The sequence below is a fragment of the Dendrobates tinctorius genome, unplaced genomic scaffold (assembly GCF_039654945.1).
Source record: "Dendrobates tinctorius isolate UK_male_01 unplaced genomic scaffold, ASM3965494v1 ptg000143l, whole genome shotgun sequence".
Lineage (NCBI taxonomy): Eukaryota > Metazoa > Chordata > Amphibia > Anura > Dendrobatidae > Dendrobates > Dendrobates tinctorius.
Window position 1 is genome coordinate 17,486,196 of NW_027361810.1, and position 21,426 is coordinate 17,507,621.

The window sequence follows — 21,426 nt, forward strand, 5'->3', positions numbered from 1 at the left end:
TCAGGTCTTATAAAAGACGATTATTAGCTGTAATTGCAAACAAGGGTTATTCCACAAAATATTAAACCTAGGGGTTGAATAATAATTGACCCACACTTTTATGTTGAAAATTTATTAAAATTTAACTGAGCAACATAACTTTTTGGTTTGTAAGATTTATGCATCTGTTAATAAATCCTGCTCTTGTGTGAAGTTTGAAGGCTCTAACTTATTTGCATCTTATCAAACCTGCTAAATCTGCAGGGGGTTGAATACTACTTGTAGGCACTGTATGTTGTATGAATGTAGTAGATATGTAGTATGTATGTAGTATGTATGTATGTTGTATGAATGCAGTATATATGATGTATGTATGTAGTATGTATGTTTTTTGTTTTTTTTTACATTCAACACATTAGCCGGATGATGGGACTACTACTGTTCCATCATTGGCTAATGTGTCAATCACTGTCATTGTAGCAGGCATAGCCCGATGGGACTTGTAGTCCCATCGGATGATGCCTGCACACACACACAACCCCCGGCAGGCCCGCACAGACCCCCGGCAGGCCCACACGGACCCCCGGCAGGCCCGCACGGACCCCCGGCAGGCCCACACGGACCCCCGGCAGGCCCGCACAGACCCCGAGAGGCCAGTACAGACCCCGCCTGCACACACACACACGCACAGTCTCCACCCACGCACCACCCACACTCTTCGCCCCTCCCGAACTGGATGTGCAAGGAAAGAAAGGGTTTATTTTCATTCCGATATTTGTGCCCCATTGACTTGCATGGGTTTCCGGTATCGGAATCAGCGATACCCGATATTTTTGGGGTATCGGTCCGATCCAATCCGATCCAATATTTCCCGATATCGGAAGGTATTGCTCAACACTACTCGCTGACCATAAGAGCTTCCACTCTACAGAAAGAGAGAGAGAGGACCCTACTGACCATAAGAGCTTATACCCTACAGGAGAAAGAAAGGAAGAGAGAGAGGACACGACTGAACTTACAAGTTTACACTCTACAGAAGAGAAAGAGGAAGAGACATAGAGGACCCCACTGACTTTAAGAGCTTACACTCTACAGGAGAGAGAGGACCCCGCTGACCATAAGAGCTTACACTCTACAGGAGAGAGAGTGGACCCTACTGACCATAAGAGCTTACACTCTACAGGAGAGAGAGGACCCCGCTGACCATAAGAGCTTACACTCTACAGGAGAGAGAGTGGACCCTACTGACCATAAGAGCTTACACTCTACAGGAGAGAGAGGACCCCGCTGACCATAAGAGCTTGAACTTTACAGAAGAGAAAGAGAGGACATTGCTGACCATAAGAACTTACACTCTATAGGAGAGAGTCTTACCCAATGACTTGTGAGAGGAAAAATGACTCTGCCGTACAAGCTGTGCTCCACTTGAAAATGCTGATTCTTAGTGGCCCCATTACTGACCACCACTGTACAAGGTATGATCATCCGGTAGTAGTGTTGAGCTTTCCGATACCGCAAGTATCGGGTATCGGCCGATATTTGCCGTATCGGAATTCCGATACCGAGTACCGATACTTTTTTCGTATCGGATACCGGAATCGGAAGTCCAAAATGCAATGAGCCACTTTTGTGGCTCTGATTGGCTGCCGAAATGACGTCATCATGATGCGCTGTCTGTGCGCATCATGATGCGCCGTCAGTTCGGGCCTTCGGGGGGGCTGTGCCGACTGTCCGGGGGTCTGTGCAGGCTCCGGGGGTCTGTGCCGGCCTGCCGGGGGGGCTGTGCCGGCCTGCCGGTGGTCTGTGCAGGCTCCGGGGGGCTGTGCCGGCCTGCCGGGGGGCTGTGCCGGCCTGCCGGTGGTCTGTGCAGGCTCCGGTGGTCTGTGCCGGCCTGCCGGTGGGCTGTGCCGGCCTGCCGGTGGTCTGTGCAGGCTCCGGGGGGCTGTGCAGGCATCGTCCGATGGGACTACAAGTCCCATCGGGCGATGCCTGCTACCATGACAGTGATTGACACATTAGCCAATGATGGGACAGTAGTAGTCCCATCATCCGGCTAATGTGTTGAATGTAAAAAAAAAATAAAAAAAAAAAAAAAATTACATGCTACATACATGCTACATACATACAACATGCATACTACATACAGTATATACTACATGTAACATACATACTACATGCAACATGCATACTACATACATGCTACATACTACATGCATGCTACATACATGCTACATACATACAACATGCATACTACATATATACTACATGTAACATACATACTACATGCAACATGCATACTACATACATGCTACATACTACATGCATGCTACATACATGCTACATACTACATACATGCTACATACATACATACTACATACATAATACATATATACTACATGCATGCAACATACATATAACATATATACTACATGCATGCAACATGCATACTACATATATACTATATATACTACATGTAACATACATACTACATATATACTACATGCTACATACATGCTACATACTACATACATGCTACATACTACATACATAATACATATATACTACATGCATGCAACATACATACAACATATATACTACATGCATACTACATATATACTATATATACTACATGTAACATACATACTACATATATACTACATGCTACATACATGCAACATACACACTACATGCTACATACATGCAACATACATACTACATACATGCTACATACATACACACTACATGCTACATACATACAACATACATGCTACATACTACATACATGCTACATACCACATGCATGCAACATGCATACTACATATATACTGCATATATACTACATGCATGCAACATACATATATACTACATACAATACATACATATAGACATACAGTACATATAACATAGAGTACATACTCACCGTCACTTGTCACTTTGATCCCCGAAGCCATTTTTTAAAGTGGTGGAGGAATACAGTGCGGAAGGATACCTACCTTCTGTCATTGTATTCCTGGAGCTGGTAGAGAATGGTAGCATCAGCTGATGCTGCTGTTCTCCACGCAAGATGGACGTGGGACCCTCGTGGACTTCTGCGGAACGGGGTAAGTATATTGGTGTTTTTTTATTTTGATATTTATTCCTCAAGGGGACAATGGCTTCGGGGATCAAAGTGACAAGTGACGGTGAGTATGTACTCTATGTTATATGTACTGTATGTCTATATGTATGTATTGTATGTAGTATATATGTATGTTGCATGCATGTAGTATATATGCAGTATATATGTAGTATGCATGTTGCATGCATGTGGTATATATGTAGTATGTATGTAGCATGTATGTAGTATGTAGTATGTATGTTGCATGTATGTAGCATGTAGTGTGTATGTATGTAGCATGTATGTAGCATGTAGTGTGTATGTTGCATGTATGTAGCATGTAGTATGTATGTTACATGCAGTATGTATAGTATATATGTAGTATGCATGTTGCATGCATGTAGTATATATGTTGTATGTATGTTGCATGCATGTAGTATGTATGTAGTATGTAGCATGCATGTAGCATGCATGTAGCATGCATGTAGTATGTAGCATGTATGTAGTATGCATGTTGCATGTAGTATATATGTAGTATGTATGTTACATGTAGTATATATGTAGTATGCATGTTGTATGTATGTAGCATGTAAATTTTTTTTTTTACATTCAACACATTAGCCGGATGATGGGACTACTACTGTCCCATCATTGGCTAATGTGTCAATCACTGTCATGGTAGCAGGCATCGCCCGATGGGACTTGTAGTCCCATCGGACGATGCCTGCACAGACCCCCAGAGCCTGCACAGCCCACCGGCAGGCCGGCACAGCCCCCCGGCAGGCCGGCACAGACCACCGGAGCCTGCACAGCTCCCCGGCAGGCCGGCACAGCTTCCCGGTAGGCCGGCACAGCTCCCCGGCAGGCCGGCACAGACCCCCGGAGCCTGCACAGACCACCGGCAGGCCGGCACAGCCCCCCGGCAGGCCGGCACAGACCACCGGAGCCTGCACAGACCACCGGCAGGCCGGCACAGCCCCCCCGGCAGGCCGGCACAGACCCCCAAAGCCTGCACAGACCACCGGCAGGCCGGCACAGCCCCCCTGGCTGGCCTGCACAGACCACCGGAGCCTGCACAGACCCCCCGGCAGGCCGGCACAGCCCCCCGAAAGGCCCGTACAGACCCCAGAGAGGCTGTACAAGGCAAAAATAGGGTTTTTCTTATTCCGATACCGGAAGTCCCATAGACTTGAATGGGACTTCCGGTATCGGAATCGGCGATACCCGATATTTTTTTTAGATCGGCCGATACCATCCGATACGATACTTTTAAGTATCGGACGGTATCGCTCAACACTATCCGCTAGATGTTATGGCTGCAGGGCATTATAGGTAGACCTTCGGGGCAATGGAAAATGTCTTCAGCCTGTTCTATGATGCCTCAACGTTGTGGAAAATGGTGCTGGGCTAGTTTTTGTTTTTTGTGAACCGTGAATGGAAGTATTCGAATTTGCGAGAAACCGCAAATTTTAGGAAATGCATCTCATACTTGATCTGCTCATCTTTGCGCTACATAGGTCCCGATTTCACTTAATCTGATATAGAGCATACTTTTTGCCATTCTTATTCATTTGTGGTCAGAATTTAAAAAAAACAACAACTTTTGGATGAAGACGTTCTCCTAAGTTTACAAAGTTCAAGTTCCTTAGATCCTGAGTAACTAAAACTTTATTTTTTTCTAAACCCATTACATCTGAAGCAGTGCTATTAATGTACACTATGACTTTGGCAAAGTCTTGGCAGATGCAACTGTGTATATTAATTTGTGCCTTAAATGTCATTACTCTAACTTTTCCCGATACATAACATTTGTCGGGTCTCGGCAGACTTCGCTCAATTCAGTTAAAACATATGCTAAAAATGCGCAGCAATTCGGTAAACATGAAATCCAAAAAAGCGGGGGACTAGGAAGCAAAACAATTTAGAGTCCCGTGAGCCCTGGGACCGACACATCTCAGCGTTACATCACTCAAATGACAATGACAGCGGAATGGAAATGAAGTTACAAGAGATGTCGAGGTTCCTGCAAAATGAAAGTCTATCGGTTACCCGCTCACCGCCTCCGAGTGGGAGCTAAAAACATCAGGACTGAGATCCGTCAAATGTCGGGAACCAGAGACAGATCTTGTATCTCTTGCCCCAGTGATGTCACAGGGTCATAATTAATAGATTTCTGTGTTCCTTAATGATCCGTAGTCACACATTATATAAATTATGTTTTTTTTATTACCAGACCAAACTATCTGTTATAAGTGAGGGATCCCTTGGACTAAGAAGAGCAGATAATATATCCACAAAACACAGACTATGCATAAAAAATATTCACGTCTACACTATCCCCTTAATCCCCTTGAGAAAGCTGACATAATCTAAGCGAAACGCGCGTCGGGGGTCATTGTGGGTCTATTTCTGGTGTCCCTCACCTTCTCCCTACATACAGTAGGTAAGTGTTGCTCAGTTGTATTTTTACATTGGTAATGGTAATTTATATTGTGCTCGCACTTTGATATTACAAGGGAGCAACGTTCTGCCTGGGTACTATTACATTCAGCTGGCTGAGGACATTGGAATTTCTTTCCCCTACTTTGTCCTTTTCCTTTTTTGTATCTTGTACTGTTTATATGTGTATTTATTGAGACTCCTATGACTTTTTTTGCTATGGTACTAAATAAATTTTGTATTTTACATATATGCTCCATTTCCTCCTTTTTTTCAGTATTACACCACCAGACTGCAGAAAGCCTGTCGATATGGGGACACTTTATGGCTCGGTTCACACATGATGTATTTAGTGTGTATTTAACACATGGATTTTGAGCAATCGGTGAGTTTTTGATGTTGCAGATTTTCTGCTAAAATTAGCTAAATTTGGTTACTTGTGCTTTCTTCACTGCATTTTTTCTTTTTTTTTTTACAGGGGTCTTTATTTGTTTTTTGACACGTTTTGATAGGTCAGATTTTAAAGAAACTTCCTGGCATTTAGCTTTGATAAAAATCATGTAATCCACAAATGAGTTTAACATGTTTCTGTTGCAAATCTAAGGAGGAAAGGTTTCTCCTTGTGGAGCTTGACACACCAGGCCTTGCATATCAGAGTGAGGAGACTTATAGGCCATGCATGCTTCTCTGGGAAGTTAAATATGCAATCTGCCTCTTCAGAGAGGAAGAGGACTAGAACTCTAGCGCCGCCTATTGGAAGTAGCAAAATGACACTAAGGCTGTGTGCCCACGATGCGATTTTTAAGCGTTTTTGCCCCGATTTTCGGTGCGAAAACGCTGCGCAAACATTTAAAAAACTCGTACAGAACGCACCCCATGCACTCCTATGGCATGCTGCACATGCTGCGCTTTTTTCTGCTGCTGAATCGCATCGCGGAAAAAAACGCAGCATTATCATTCTTTTTTGCGGAATCGCAACGAATTGCGGCGATTCTGCACCCATAGGAATGCATGAGAATCGCTTACTTCCCACATGTGGCTATGCCCACCATGCGCGAAGTTAAGCGTTTCATGTGCGGTTGGTACCCACGGTGTGGAGGAGAGGAGACTGTCCTCCAGGCCCTGGGCACCATACCCCTGTAAAAAAAAAGAATAAAAAATAAAAAATCGGGGTATTTTTACCTTCCGGTGTCACGCGCTGCATTCCCGGCCTCAGCTTTCCCAGTAATGCCTTGCGGCAAGGTCCTGTGATGACGTAGTCTCACGTTACTCTAGCGGTCTCATGAGATCGCTACAGCAACGCGAGACCAACGTCATCACAGGTCTCGCAAGGCATCACTGGGAACGGGAGCGTCGCTGAGACTGCGCGGGACGTTGGAAGGTAAATATACCCCTATTTTTTATATCATTTTTAACATTCTGTCTTTTACTATTGATGCCACATAGGCGGCCTCAATAGTAAAAAGCTGCTCACACTTGTCAAACACTATATTTGACGAGTGTGACCAACCTGTCAATCACTTTCCAAGCGACGCTTCAAATCGCTTGGAAAGTGCTTGAATATCGCACACGAAAATCGCGGCATAATCGCGGTAAAATTGAGCGGGGAAAAAACGCGCGATTTCTGGGAAGGAGACAGGTTTTGAGTGTCCGGATTAAAACGCAACGTGGGCACATAGCCTAAAAATGCATATTTTTTTCTAACGTCTGGATTTTGCTGATCTCATTAAAGTCTATAGGAAAAATCTGCAAATAAAACGCATATGCACAGCAAAAGAAATTAACATGTTATGGATCTCAAACACGTCCCGCAGGTCAGTTTACGCTGCATTAAAAAAAATGCAGTGGGTGTGAGATTTCTATAAATCCCATTCACTTTACTGGAAAAGTAGGACGCAACAAAAATGCCCCAAATACTCATTGTGGGAACTGAGCCTTCCAAAGAATCCGACACTGTTCTGTTCGCATTTTACGCACTTATTCTTGCACCAATACTTGTATGGGCTCAACAGATCCTAAAAGAAGTGTCCAAAAAGCCAATCATGCATAATAACAAGAAGCTACTGTTCATACTTAGCCACGGCCATACATTTCTTTGGTTTCCATTGACTTCAATGGAGCCAACAATAATCTATGAGTACCCGAGCATGTGAAGTAACAAGCAGTTATTACTGAAGCTCTATCTGTTGAAGTCACTGGAGCCAACAGAAGTCTATGAAAGGAAGAAAATGTGCAGTGACAAGCAGCTATGCCACGTTCATAGACTTTTACGGACTCTATTAAAGTCAAGGAAGCCCACAGTAGTCTATGACCAACAAAGCATGTGCAGCAACTAGCCGTTCTGATGCAAGCTCTGCCACTTCCATAGACTTCTATGGAGACCTCAAAAGGGTATGAAAAAAGTATGAAAAGAGGAGCATGTGTAGTAACAAGCAGTTTCTATGCAAGATATGCAATGTTCATAGACTTCTATGGGCTCAACTTACGTTAATGAAGCTCACAGAGCAGAAGTCTTTGAAAAGCTGCGTTCTTCATGATGTAGATCATATTGCACAGCCTTCCTGACTGTATTTATCTATCTGTCTATTATCTACTATATATCTATTATTTATCTATCTATTAACTATCTAAATAACTATCTATCATCAATCTATTATCTATTATGTATCTATCTATTATCTATCTATCTCTATCTAATGTATATAGATATATAATAGATGATATATATATATATATATATATATATATATGTACACTGTATATAAATAGATAATAGATAGATATGGGATAGATGATAGATTATTAGATAGATAGATAGATAGATAGATAGATAGATAGATAGATAGATAGATACGGTATGTTTTCTTTCACTATTTTTTTTGTAATTTATCTTAATAAAATATATTATTCTGTTTGGAAGCACTGTTTTATACTCTATGTATATATATATATATATATATATATATAGATTTTAGAGCTATATAATGAATTTTTGATAATGAATAAAAAACATTCACGCTCCATTGGATCATTTGCACTTACAGCCTTTGAATTAAATCATTTATATAAATTGCGCAGTAATAATTAATAAATGACACATGTAAATGATGCATCCATAAAGCCGTCCCCGTGCTCACCTTTATCCCGTTATCTCACTGTTTTTTAATACTTTACTATTCATAGATGTGAGAGCGCAGGTGGCGGCACGTGAGCCCCGCTGAGCCGCGCTTCCTACCTTTGTGCCGGTGGAATCCGTCCATGTCTGAGAATTCAATATGATTCTCATCAGCCCAGTAAATTCTCCTGTTGACATAATCTATCGTCATGGCCGTCGGTCTGGAAATCATTGTTTCTATGACAACGCTTTGATTGGATCCATCCATCCCAGCGCGCCCGACGTGCGGGTACTCGCAGCAGTCTATCCAGTACAGATACCTACGCGGAGTTAATAAACAAGATGTTTACTGGAGTTTCCAATATTTATTTTACGTCCCGACGCTCCCGGTACGAGGGGAGCAAAGGTGGAAGCGGGCGGCTGCGATATTTATTGAACTACAGCAATGTTACTCAAGGCGTCTGACACCTTCTCCTGTTCAATGCAGATTTTTTTTTTTTTCAATATCATGTCATAGGATATTCAATCACAGCAGGGGGGGAATAAATAATAAATATATCTACTTTTGTTTTTGAGTAAATGCATTTATTTTATTATTAAAATTACGGTAAATGCAGCAAAGAACCGGCAGCGGCCACTAGAGGCAGATGGGAGCTAACATTACTATTATACATAGGATCCAATAATCAATCCACATTCTGTATTCAGTTTCGCTCCTAAGCTCCCCCTAGTGGTGGCTGCCGGAAGACAAAATTCTATATTTATAGTCAGAATAATAATTGAGTCTTCACAAAAAAACAAACAAAAAAAAACAGTTTTCTGAATTATGAGTAATACCTTGATTGAGGATCTAGCGATAAATCCCTTAGAAACTTAATGGTTTTGGTCACAAGTATGGTGGGAAATAATCCATCCAGCTTGGAAACTTCAATAACTCGCTTCTCTGTATCAAACCAATAGAGGTTCTTCCCAATCCAATCCACGGCGAGCGCGTTAGGTATAGCGGTGTTATGTATCACCTTAAAGGGGAACAGTAGACAGTAGAAAGCAAGTGGATTCAACTTTTTTTGGAACCAGCGGTAGTTTTTGCATTTGTTGCGTCATAAAGTAGGGACTGTATAGCGCTGAAGGATTTTAATGAGGTTGGCAACCCCAGTCATGGTCATAACAAGTATATGCAAGCAAGCAACCATTGTGGGCATCAGGTGGTCTGGAAAAAAGGAGGTCGAGCAGTTATTTATGGAACACATAAGTTATCTATTCCAACAGAACCAGAGCTTTCTTTTATGGAGTGGGACAGGAACAGGAAGGGGCGATGTTGTTGTTGCAAGTTGACCCTTGTAATTAGACAAGTGAGCGGCTTCTTCAGAATGAATTAAGTTTTCCTACTTTTTTAGGGGAGTGATGTGTTGGTTATACTTATGATGCTCTTCTTTTCAAACAATGACAAGAAAAGGGGACTTTAACACTGATGGCCTTCCCTTAGAATAGGTCATCAATGTCTGATCAGTGGGAATGTGACACCCGGCACTTCCACCGATCAGCTGTTCTCAGTGTCATTGGCTCAGCTGCATAGCACAGCTCCATCAATGGAATAGTGGCCATGGTCGGGTACTGCAGCTCCACCCCCTATTGATTTTAATGGGATGTGCAGTACTTGGCTGCGGCCACTATACAGTTGATGGAGCTGGGCAGCTCTGTAACTGAGCAGATCCGGCTACGAGAACAACTGATCATTGGGGGTGCCGGGTGTCATATTAGACACTGATGACTTATCCTAAGGATACGCCATTAATACTAAGATCCCCGGACAACCCCTTCAAAGTATTTTACCAATAAGATAAAGCCTATGCCCACAACTACAACCAAATTGCTCCAGTGCAACTAGAATAAAACTGAAAGCACCCGTTTTATGTACACAGTTCTTATGCAGACTTATGTGTCTCCGCGGTTACAGACCACAAGCGATTTTTTTTTGTAGTCTGTAGATATTTTACTGCAGAATTTATTATTCTAGATGCCGAAAATGATTTGATTGCATTGATGGAAACACCTTTTAAATTGTTATGAAAGGAACCATATACAGAATCACATCTTCTTTAAAGCCACTCACTATTTTCTGACTATGTTTTCTATTTGGTCATATAACGAGCGTCACCTGAAAATAATATATAGATTTATTATTTTTTTAGGGTAGGGGTAGGGAATATGCTACTGAATACAGATCTTGCACAGAGCCCTGTCATGTACATGGTGCTCTCATAATGGAGGTTATATAGATGTTACAATAAGGCCGTGTCGTTCTACCTTTACGTCGCTGCCGTTCACGAACATCCGATTAACGCGGCTTCCGTTGGATCTGCTGGAGTCGATCCAATAGACAACCTCTTCTCTGTAATCAAAGTCCATTGCAATTGCATTGTTTAATCCCTGACAAAGAATACAATCATTCTGATAATGTTGTTAAGCTGCCAGTAAATGGAAGGGCACAATTACACACATATATTATCATACGGTTCAAAAACAAAGAATTCAGAGCGTGATACAATTAGACGCGGATTTATTTAAAAACATTCATGAGAAAATGTAAGCCATTTAGTTAATGCATTAATTTCTGCACAGAGAATAAGTACAGATGTTGTTAGTATTTCATTGCCGCAATTATTTTTTAAGTCCTGGGTTTTGACACCTTCCTAAAACACATCACACAGTTTATTTAGTGTTTTTCAGAATAGATGTAATTATCTGCAATTTTTGTTTCTACCACTAGGTGAAGCCTTACAGCAATGTGCATTCTGCTGAACAGCACCACAAGTGGTCAGGCGGGAAACTGCAAATAAAATGTATCAATAGGAAAACTCTGAAAGTTCTTCAAATAACACAACGTATATAATAAAGGGTTTTTTTCAATATTTTTTTTTAATTGAAATGACTTACACATTGTTTGTAGATTATCACGTCCCAGGAGAGGTACCATAGAGCATGAGCCACAAAAACATAAAGGGGTTGTCCCATGCTGGTAAGATATTCATAGGATTGGAATAATTTACTGATGAGGGGGTCAAACTGCTGGGATATCATCAAAAGAGCTCTCCAGAGCCCAGTCTGAATGATGCAGAGGTCGTGCATGAGTTTGAATATTAATACATTTTTCTTGCAGTACCCAGCCTGACCACATGTTGAGCTGTTCAATAGAATGCACAGTAAGACATGGGGCTGCTGGAGACTAGCTCTCAGGATCCCAGCGATCAGATCACCAACGATCAAAAAGCAATACCCTATCCTTAGGGTGGGGGATAACTTACAATCTTGGCACAAGTTAGAATGCAAATACCAGAATAAAATGCATGACAACCATTGTGGGGCCCAGCTGGGTAAGGGGGGCTACCATTAAAGTGTATGTGGGGATGGAAAGGAGAAGGAATGGTAGACGATAATGGCCAGTAATGGACTGAAGAAGCAAGGAATATTGAGGAGCCCTGGACCTTTTGAGAAGTGAATGACACATTCTTTTCCGCTACCCCCCAATCCGTGATTGTTACCCCTAAATATCAGGTCGTATTGAATAGGCTCGCGTTTTACCGGCACACATATTCACATTGCTAAACATCTAACCTGCTTCAGCATAGTGTAGTTGGATCCATCCGTGCTCATTCTTCTTATTTCATGGTGGTCAGCGAGGAGGAGAAAAGGGTCTTCCGCTAAACTCAAGAAAAAGTTACATTTCACTTTAGCCACTGGCCAAAACACACTGAAAAGTTTACACCGAGTCTTCTGGAAAGTAGCAAATGTTACAAATCCTGCGCGGCAATGATTATGAGGTTTATGACAATTAACAGGAAACCAATTAAAGTCCCTGCAAGGACTACACCCAAGTGTATGAACATTTCTGACAGCAGGAACAACACACAAGTGGTTTTCAAAGTATCGCTTTTGCTAATTACTGGGGTTTTCTACTTTTAAAATAGGGGTCCTCAAATGATGGGACTCGCAATATAACAAGGTCTTGCGAGTTCACGGCCAATGAACTCACTTCACCTATGTGATGCCAGCAGGAGCGCCGTGGGAAATTTTTCTACGGCGCTCCCGCTGACGTCAGAAAGGTGTAGTGAGTTCATTGGCTGTTAACTCTCAAGACCTGTTAGATGGCACCACAAGGAGAACCTTCTCACACTCACAGAGCCCTCAGACAGGGAATAGCAGTTCACAGGCAGACACTGAGCACATGCTGCTCAGTGTCTCTGCTGGATGACAGGCTGTATGGATGCATCTTGCATCCAAGCAGCCTGCCATCTAGATGTAGCAGAGCTAGACCCGTCGTGGGACAAATGGATTAAAAGCACCTGCGGAAAAGTGAGGAATTTTGTTTTGTTTTTTTACCTCTTTTGCAGATGACGAGGGCATCGATGGAATTAAGAGAGGTCATAAGTATGATTCAATTAAGATTATTAAAATAGTCTGTGTTTTTGATTCAATTAAAGGACTTTTTTCTGTGTGTCTGTGCTTTCTTACAATGTGACTAATGGGGACGTCTTATTAATGCCTCTCCATTACTAACCTTGGGGCTTGATGTCACCTGACAATGCAAAGGTGACATCAACCCCCCTCAACTATCACCGCATTTTCCACCGCTACAGGGCAAGTGGAAAGAGCGAGGCTAAGTGCCAGAATTGGCGCATCTTAGAGGTGTGCCTTTTTTGGGGTGGCTGAGAGCTGATTTTTTTAGCCGGGGGGGGGCCAGTATCCATGGCCCCTTCTTAGGCTATTAATATCACCTGCAGCTGTCTGCATAGCCTTTGCTGGCTATTAATTATAGGGGGACCCTACGTCATTTTTTTGGGGGCCCCCATTTTAATAGCCAGTAAAAGCTAATTATACAGCTGTGAGCTGATATTAATAGCCTAGGAGGCTACATGTGTATTACCCCCTTCCCAGGCTCTAAACATTGGCCCCACCGGTTGGCTTTCCCTCTGCTGGTTATGAAAATTGTGCGTGAGCCCACGCCATTTTTTTTCCAAGAAATAATATTTTATTAATTAAATACATGTGCAGTAAGCTGCACACTCACTGTACTAATTGTATTTGTCACTGACATCTAAATATCTACCTATTCTATGTGTATTTACTGTATGTAATCCATCTCTTCTATCCTGTCGGCTCCGGCTGTGATTTTACACTATGTGGCTGCTGAATTGATGGCTTTTCTTCTATGTAATATATAAACATATATATGTGTGTCACTGACATCTATATATCTATGTATTGTATGTGTATATATATCTATTCTATTCTAACCTGTCAGTGTGATTTTACTTATGCGTCACATGAACTGACGGCTTTTCAAAGGACATCGGTGCGTAAAAATCGGACGGCACTCGCATGTTCCGAGTGCTGTGCGATTTCTTTTTTCTCGCATCCATAGGCTTGTATTGGCGAGTCTCGGTGACAATCTCAGCATGCTGCGATTTTACACGCACGCTGAATATGCCTGAGAAAATAAACAATGATGTGAGCTGCCCCATAGATTGACACTCGTCCGAGTGCTATTCGATGCTTCCTTGCATAGCACTCGGCCGTATTCTACGGTAGAGTGACCCCGGCCTTAGAGGCATCATTACTACATACATTAGAGCCTGAGAAGTGTAGACCAGGAGTGTAGGACTTGTGCGATCATACAGGGGTGTCAGTCGCCTATTACGTTAGGTGGTTATTATAGACCGACACCTAAGTCTTAATACCAGTTGTAAAGAAGTACAGGATTATGTGGTCGTCTTATAGGAATTAGTGATCAGCGAGTATACTCGTTGCTCGGGTGGCCTCTGAGTATTTTGGCGTGCTCGGAGATTTAGTTTCTGTCGCTGCAGCTGCATGATTTGCGGCTGCTAGACAGCCTGAATACATGTGTGGAATGCCTGTTTGTTAGGGAATTCCCACATGTATTCAGGCTGTCAAGTAGCCGCAAATCATGCAGCTGCGGCGACAGAAGCTAAATGTCCGAGCACTTCCAAATACTCGGAGGCCACCCGAGCAACGAGTATACTCGCTGATCACTAATAGGAATGTTTTTACATTGTGCATGAATCTATTATTTGATCACTGTATGTTGGTTTGGGTATTTAAGAACAGTATGGCGGTCTTCTTACATTCTTTTCTAAAAAATTAAAGATTTATCCTTCAAAAGAAAAAAGGACTAAGATCGTCGAGAGAGTTCTCAGCCGAACACATACTGACATCTTATCTGCCGCACATCACTCGTCATCCGTCACTACATAAATGCCTTTGTGATACCTGATAGAGATTTGCAGCCATTTTGATTTTCGGGGTGTATTTCATACCCGTCTGAACACAAGCACTTGTACGTCCCATATGTATTGATGCATTGCTGGCTACAGGGAAAACCGTCTGAACATTCATCAATGTCCACGCACGTCTTCCCGTCATTCTTCAATCGAAATCCAGGCCAGCACTGACACTGTGGGAAATGGGAAAATGGACTAAAATATAAAAAATTATCTTTGCTGGATTATTCATCTATGTATTCTCTATAAAAAATAAAATAATAATAATACAATTACAACAAATGACTCAAAGTAACAGAATCACTAAGTAATTACTTGTATAACTCATTATGTGTAATAAAGGCATCATTCGTCCATCCAACAGTTCTTTGTCTTTTCTATCTACAGTTTCTAGCTATCAATAGATGTGTTCATTCTTAATCTTACACAGATTTTATTAAGGACTCCCATCATTCTCAAATACAGATTCGACACATTATCATGATGCTGGAAAAACCCATGATAGGCTGCAATACAAGTCATAACCCCTGGGAGGCAGACACAAGTAAAATAAACAATTCCCAACAATGTATCATGCAAATTACCTCTTCAGAGAGAAAAAGGACTTGACCTCTATAGCACCCCATTGGAAGCAGTGATCCTACAAGTCACAATTAACCCTTTAACAAGTCTTGCAATATGACTTGGCATAAAAGCCAAATCAGAATCTCAATTTGCAGACACGGTGTTTCGGGGTGTTGCTCCCTCATCAGTGCAAAGGAAAAAATGTTACCCCTTAGACCTCAGTCCAGAGCCTCTCACCATGCCAAATCAGTTCTTATACTTTGCTCTGATTTTGCACTGGCTGAAAAGCAATGTCTGGCTTTCAATTGTTCATTTTCATAGATTTTTTTTTATTTATTATTACTCTTGTCAGATTCAAGTTATTTCTGTCACCATTGTGGGTTTTTCTGTCATTAAACGAGGGGTGCCAACAATTTTGACCACGTGTCTATCTATCTATTATCTATCAGTTATCTATCAGCTATCTATCCATCTATGTATCTATCAGCACATCGATTTGTTGCCAATCAAATTTTTCAGCAATTTTTAGAAATTTTCTGAAGCTGGTGGATTTTAACTTTATGTGCTTCACTTTACATGAATCATCCAGAATGACTTCTGGCTGTTTTACACATTGTATCGGGTACAAAAAACAATCACATGACTTCAGACAGGCTTTCCCATAATGCATTCCAGTTATCACATCACATGTTATAGCCTGTATAAAAGCCAAGGCAGGGAATGCAGCTGCCTTTTACTTGAGAATCTGCATAATGAGAAGACATCACAGCTCAGCCATGTAGATAGGGGGTGAAAGCCATAATCACTGAAGAAACTGTACAGATAGTGTGTGTGAAAGCACAGCAGTGAAAATGAATAATGTATGAGGAACTGAGAATACAGATTTAACTGATAGGGAGTGAGAGATAGCAGAGTCACTGTGTCTGTGAGGCCGGGCCTGGGAGGGACATGTAGACAGCAGCTGCTAGCATCATCAGTGTGGTCATGGTGCTGCCACAATTCAATCACACATGCATGACTATAACTGGATGGCTTGGAGAACTTTCATTGTGCAGTGAACAAATTTGCTATAAATCAATTTTTTTGGCATAGCTCAGTATTTCTGAGAAAATCAAATGATTTGCTCATCTCATCCCACCCTCTCTCGGTTGGAGTCCCCCAAGGCTCTGTTTTAGGACCCCTACTCTTCTCAATTTATACCCTTTGCCTCGGTCATCTCAAAGTCCCATGGATTCCAGTACCACCTTTATGCTGACGACACTCAGATCTACCTCTCGGGCCCAGACGTCACCTCTCTGCTGTCCAGAATCCCGGAGTGTCTATCAGCCTTATCCCTCCTTCTTCTCTCGTTTCCTCAAGCTCAATGTGGACAAATCTGAACTCATCTTTCCTCCATCTCACAGATCTTCTTTTCCTAACCTATCTATCACAAATAATGACATCACGCTTTCCCCAGTACCGGAAATCCGCTGCCTCGGAGTAACCCTTGACTCTGCCCTGCCCTTCAAACAACACATCCAAGCTCTTTCCACCTCCTGTCGCCTCCAGCTCAAAAATATTTCCAGAATCTGTTCCTTCCTAAACCCTCCATCTACTAAAATGCTTGTACATGCCCTCATCATCTCCCGCCTCGACTACTGCAACATCCTTTTCTGTTGTCTCCCTGCTAACACCCTCGCACCTCTCCAGTCCATCCTTAACTCTGCTGCCCGACTAATTCATCTTTCTCCTCGCTACTCCTCCGCTTCTCCCCTCTGCAAATCTCTTCACTGGCTTCCATTCCCTCATATCCAGTTCAAATCACTAATTCTGACCTACAAGGCCATCTATAACCTGTCTCCCCCATATGTCTCTGAACTAATCTCCCGATACCTTCCCTCACGTAATCTCCAGTCCTCCCAAGACCTCCTTTTCTCCTCCACACTTATTCGCTCCTCACCTAACCGCCTCCAAGACTTCTCCCGAATAGCCCCCATCCTCTGGAATTCTTTGCCCCAACATGTCCGACTATCAACCACATTCGAATCCTTCAAATGGAACCTGAAAACCCACCTCTTCAAGAAAGCTTACAGCCTGCAATGACCCCACTACCTCCTCACCACTACCGGAGCTACCGCCTCACCAACACAGGAGCTGCTGTAACCCCCAACCTATTGTCTCCTTCTCCACCATCCTGTAGCATGTAAGCCCGAAAGGGCAGGGTCCTCTCCCCTCTGTATCAGTCTGTGATTGTTACTTTGTTTACTGTAAGTGATATCTGTAATTTGTATGTAATCCCTTCTCATGTACAGCACCATGGAATCAATGGTGCTATATAAATAAATAATAATAATAATCTCTTCTGCTGTGGTAACTTCTGGGTGGTCCAGGAATTGGGGCCATAATTCAGGTCCCAACATTTGGCAATCACCGTCTATATGAAGATATTTCTAATATTTGCCTGCTTTGCATCCGCAGCGCCGGCAGAGCCGTGCCGTGCTCCAGTCACTTTAAGCTAAGTAGAATTTATAACACTACATAATGCATTGAACCTGTTTTAGCATTCTGCATCTATCATCCTCTCTGCTTTACAGCCTGCTCTAGGTAATGTTGGAGGCAGCGATCTGGTGCAGCAGGGTGGTCTGGTAAATAGGGTTTTATCCTTGTATTTGTACTTATTGAGTCTTTATAGCCGAGCTCTGGTGATATTCTTACTCGTGCATTAGCAGTCAGGGAAAAATGTGATGCTCTTTTACCTGGTCTTAAAGAGACACACACCTTCTAACTGTATATTCTAATCAGCAAAAAAAACTAAATATTTTATGATTGAGTTTATTTATTGCAGTATTATTTAATAAGCTACAAGTCATTTTTCAATCTCAATGATAGGTGCAACCACTTTATTATTTCTGCTGTGCTTTTAACATAAAAAGCTAAAACGATTGTACAGATAGTATAGATAAAAAAAAGTATGTCGTTTCATGTATACAGTTCCTATGCATGCTTATGTGTTTCCATGATTACAGAGTAACAAGCAATCTTTGTGTGTCGCCGCCTGTTTCTGCAGTCATGTGTCACTCCATTTTACAAGTACGGTATATGATCATTTGTTGTTTTATCCAATAGACATTATAAGAGGGAGCAAAAGGAGTGGAGACTTAAAGGGGTTGTCCAGTCTTAGGACACAAGTCTGCAGTCATTCTATGTGACTGCAGACTTGTGAATATTCAAATCGTGCACACTGTGTGATGTGAAGATTCTCCGACGTTGAGGCTAGGAGCAGGCGATCACGTGATTGCATGTATGCGATTTGCACACTTAGGGTCACATTCCAACTAGACATGTCTGGCCTTTCTCAATACACTTGCATTGAGCGAGGCTGCACACGTCCTCATGAATGCAATTCATATACTTACGATCACATTCTGACTAGACTGCGTCAGGCCTCACTCAATACTCCTAGATTGAGAGAAGCTGCACACCTCTAGTTGACACGTGATCTCCTAAATGCAAATAATATACTAATGATCACATTCCAACTAGACTGTGTCTGGCCTTGCTCAATACACCTGCATTGAGGGAGGCTGCACACCTCTAGTTGGCATGTGACCTCATGAATGCAAATCTTTTGCTGTGGTCATACACCTGCTGCTCCTAGCAATGGAGAATCCTGACAATGCGCAGTGTGCGCGATGTGAGGATTCACAAACCTGCAGTCACATAGAGCGACTGCAGACTTGTAGCCTATGGCTGGACAACCCCTTTAAGAGAATCTTCCAAAATTTGATTTGAGCAATTAGGGAAGAAGGAATTCTAAATCACATTAAACACATTATATGCAAATTAAATCTGAAGGAAAAGGGTAAAAAAATGTTTAAAAAATCTCATACGCGCCTCTCCTCGTACCTTCCCATGTCTTTCATGCCATGGCTGGTCTTCTGATCGGCAGAGACCTCCATTCATTATGTTCCATGTCATCTCATCCATTCACTATGTTCCATGTCATCACATGGGGCACGACAAAAGATGGCAGAGTCGATCAGAGAACCAGTAGCAGCATGACAGGAACGGCTGCGATTTTACTAGGATTCACCCCAAGTGAATAATGAAATAATTGAATTGTATTAAATCCAAATATTTTGTAAATTTCAAGGAGAATCTGATTTGCATGAAATCGATTCATTCATTTTTAGAGTGAAAACATGACTGCAAAATTAGACCCCCCCTACACACACACACACACATACATACACACACACACACACTTCTATTTTACTTTATTTTATTTTACTGCTACTAATTTTGAAACCGCTACAAAATTAAAGCAAGGTTGCAAAAGTAGAAATTAAAGTGTACGCGGTTCAGAATAAACGGAACGTATTTGACGAAATGGAAATTAGAATAATAAACTGTCATAAAATCTCATCATTGAATATTTTTTTTGGTGTTCGAGCAGGAGAGCATGTTCAGGATCTAACTACCAGGAAGCCACATAAGTCTGAAAAGCATCTGTAAATATAAAACGGGAGACAATTTTAACAAAACTATTGGCAAAGTTGTTTCCATTTTTTTTACGATGCATTAAAACGAAACCTGTCATCTTGGAAAACGCTATTTACCTGCAGATATAGGGTTAAATTTGCAGATAAACAGTGTTACAATGCTTTACTGAAAGTGCGGCTACTGGGGGAAAACAAACTTATTTCCTCCTGGAAGCCGCCGGCTTTCAGTCATAGAGGTGGGCACAATGCATAGCCCTGTGATGGGTGACCTTAAACATGCCCTGTCACTTTGATTGACAGCCGTCTCTGGAGCACATCTGTGCAAAGTGAGCTGTCAATCAATGTGCTGGAGCATGCTTACAGGTGGCGCTCACTGTAGCCACTCTATGTACATCCCTTTGACTGAAAGCTGGCGACTCCAGGAGGAAATTTATTTTGTTTCTCTCAGCAGCTGCCCTTTCAGTAAGATCTCTGGGCAGCATTAGCAATGCTATTTACCTGCATGTTAACCCTATATTTGCAGGCAATTAGTCTTTTTTGAGGTGATCCTCTATGCACACCCCCATGACTGAAAGCCGGCGACTCCAGAAGGAAATTAATTTTGCTTCTCTTGGTAACTGCTCTTTCAGTAAGATGCCTGGGCAGCATTAGTAATTATATTTACCTGCATATTAACCCTATATCTGCATGGAAATAGTGTTTTTTTTAGATGTCAGGCTTCCTTTAAAGCAGCATTCTGCTCGGAGTAGCAGTGCTTCCAACAGCTGAATAACCACAGAAGGCCCATGCATCGGAACAATAAAAGCCATTGCAAAAGTTTACATGCCTTTTAATGTCAATAAACAGATGTAAACTGCAGGCAGTCCACTTCATTAGACCATTAAATAACTAGGTGGCAATTTTCATGGATGCTCCGTGAGTCTTATAGCATATTATTATCACAAGTGACAGTTTTAAAACTTTATTTATAAATAGTAGAAAAAAGAAATTTGACAAAGTGGAAAAAGCTTGTTCTGCTGGATTGGTTTATCTGCTAACTGACACAATGTGACATTTGAGCACAAATAAGATGGAGCCTTCGGCAAACTGAGAACCACAACCAGCGCAAGAACCTCGCTGGCTGCAAATGATTTCTTACAGCCTTACAGGTTTTCATCATTTAGATTTTTTTTCCCCCAATTGGTTACACGGTGAATGGTTTCTTCAGAAAGAGAAGAATCCTTTAAAAGCAGTTATCGAGTCTCTTAGGAGATGGGGGGTAAATACTTTAATGACGAATGACTGGAAGAGACTATTAGGAGAATTATGGCTCTTGTGCCAGGCTGAAGTGCTCAAAGTGCTGTGGAGTAATTTTAGGTTCAACCCAAAACCGGAAAAGACAACACTTTTCAAATATGGGGGCTGAAAAGAAAAGATAGTTCAGGACTCGCAACTACTGTGACATTTTCAATA

The 21,426-nt window shown here is 42.0% G+C and overlaps 1 protein-coding gene across 1 annotated transcript in view; it reads right to left on the bottom strand.

Annotated features, from left to right (window-relative positions):
• The window catches only part of LRP1B (LDL receptor related protein 1B), a 1,871,059-nt gene that overhangs the window by 225,048 nt on the left and 1,624,585 nt on the right, over positions 1 to 21,426 (bottom strand). Inside the window, exons 56-60 of the mRNA XM_073545568.1 lie at positions 14,919 to 15,102; positions 12,246 to 12,331; positions 10,938 to 11,060; positions 9,468 to 9,649; positions 8,751 to 8,950 (exon numbers count right to left, since the gene is read on the bottom strand). Of these exons, the coding sequence (XP_073401669.1) occupies positions 8,751 to 8,950; positions 9,468 to 9,649; positions 10,938 to 11,060; positions 12,246 to 12,331; positions 14,919 to 15,102 (775 nt within the window). The remainder of the gene's footprint in view (positions 1 to 8,750; positions 8,951 to 9,467; positions 9,650 to 10,937; positions 11,061 to 12,245; positions 12,332 to 14,918; positions 15,103 to 21,426) is intronic.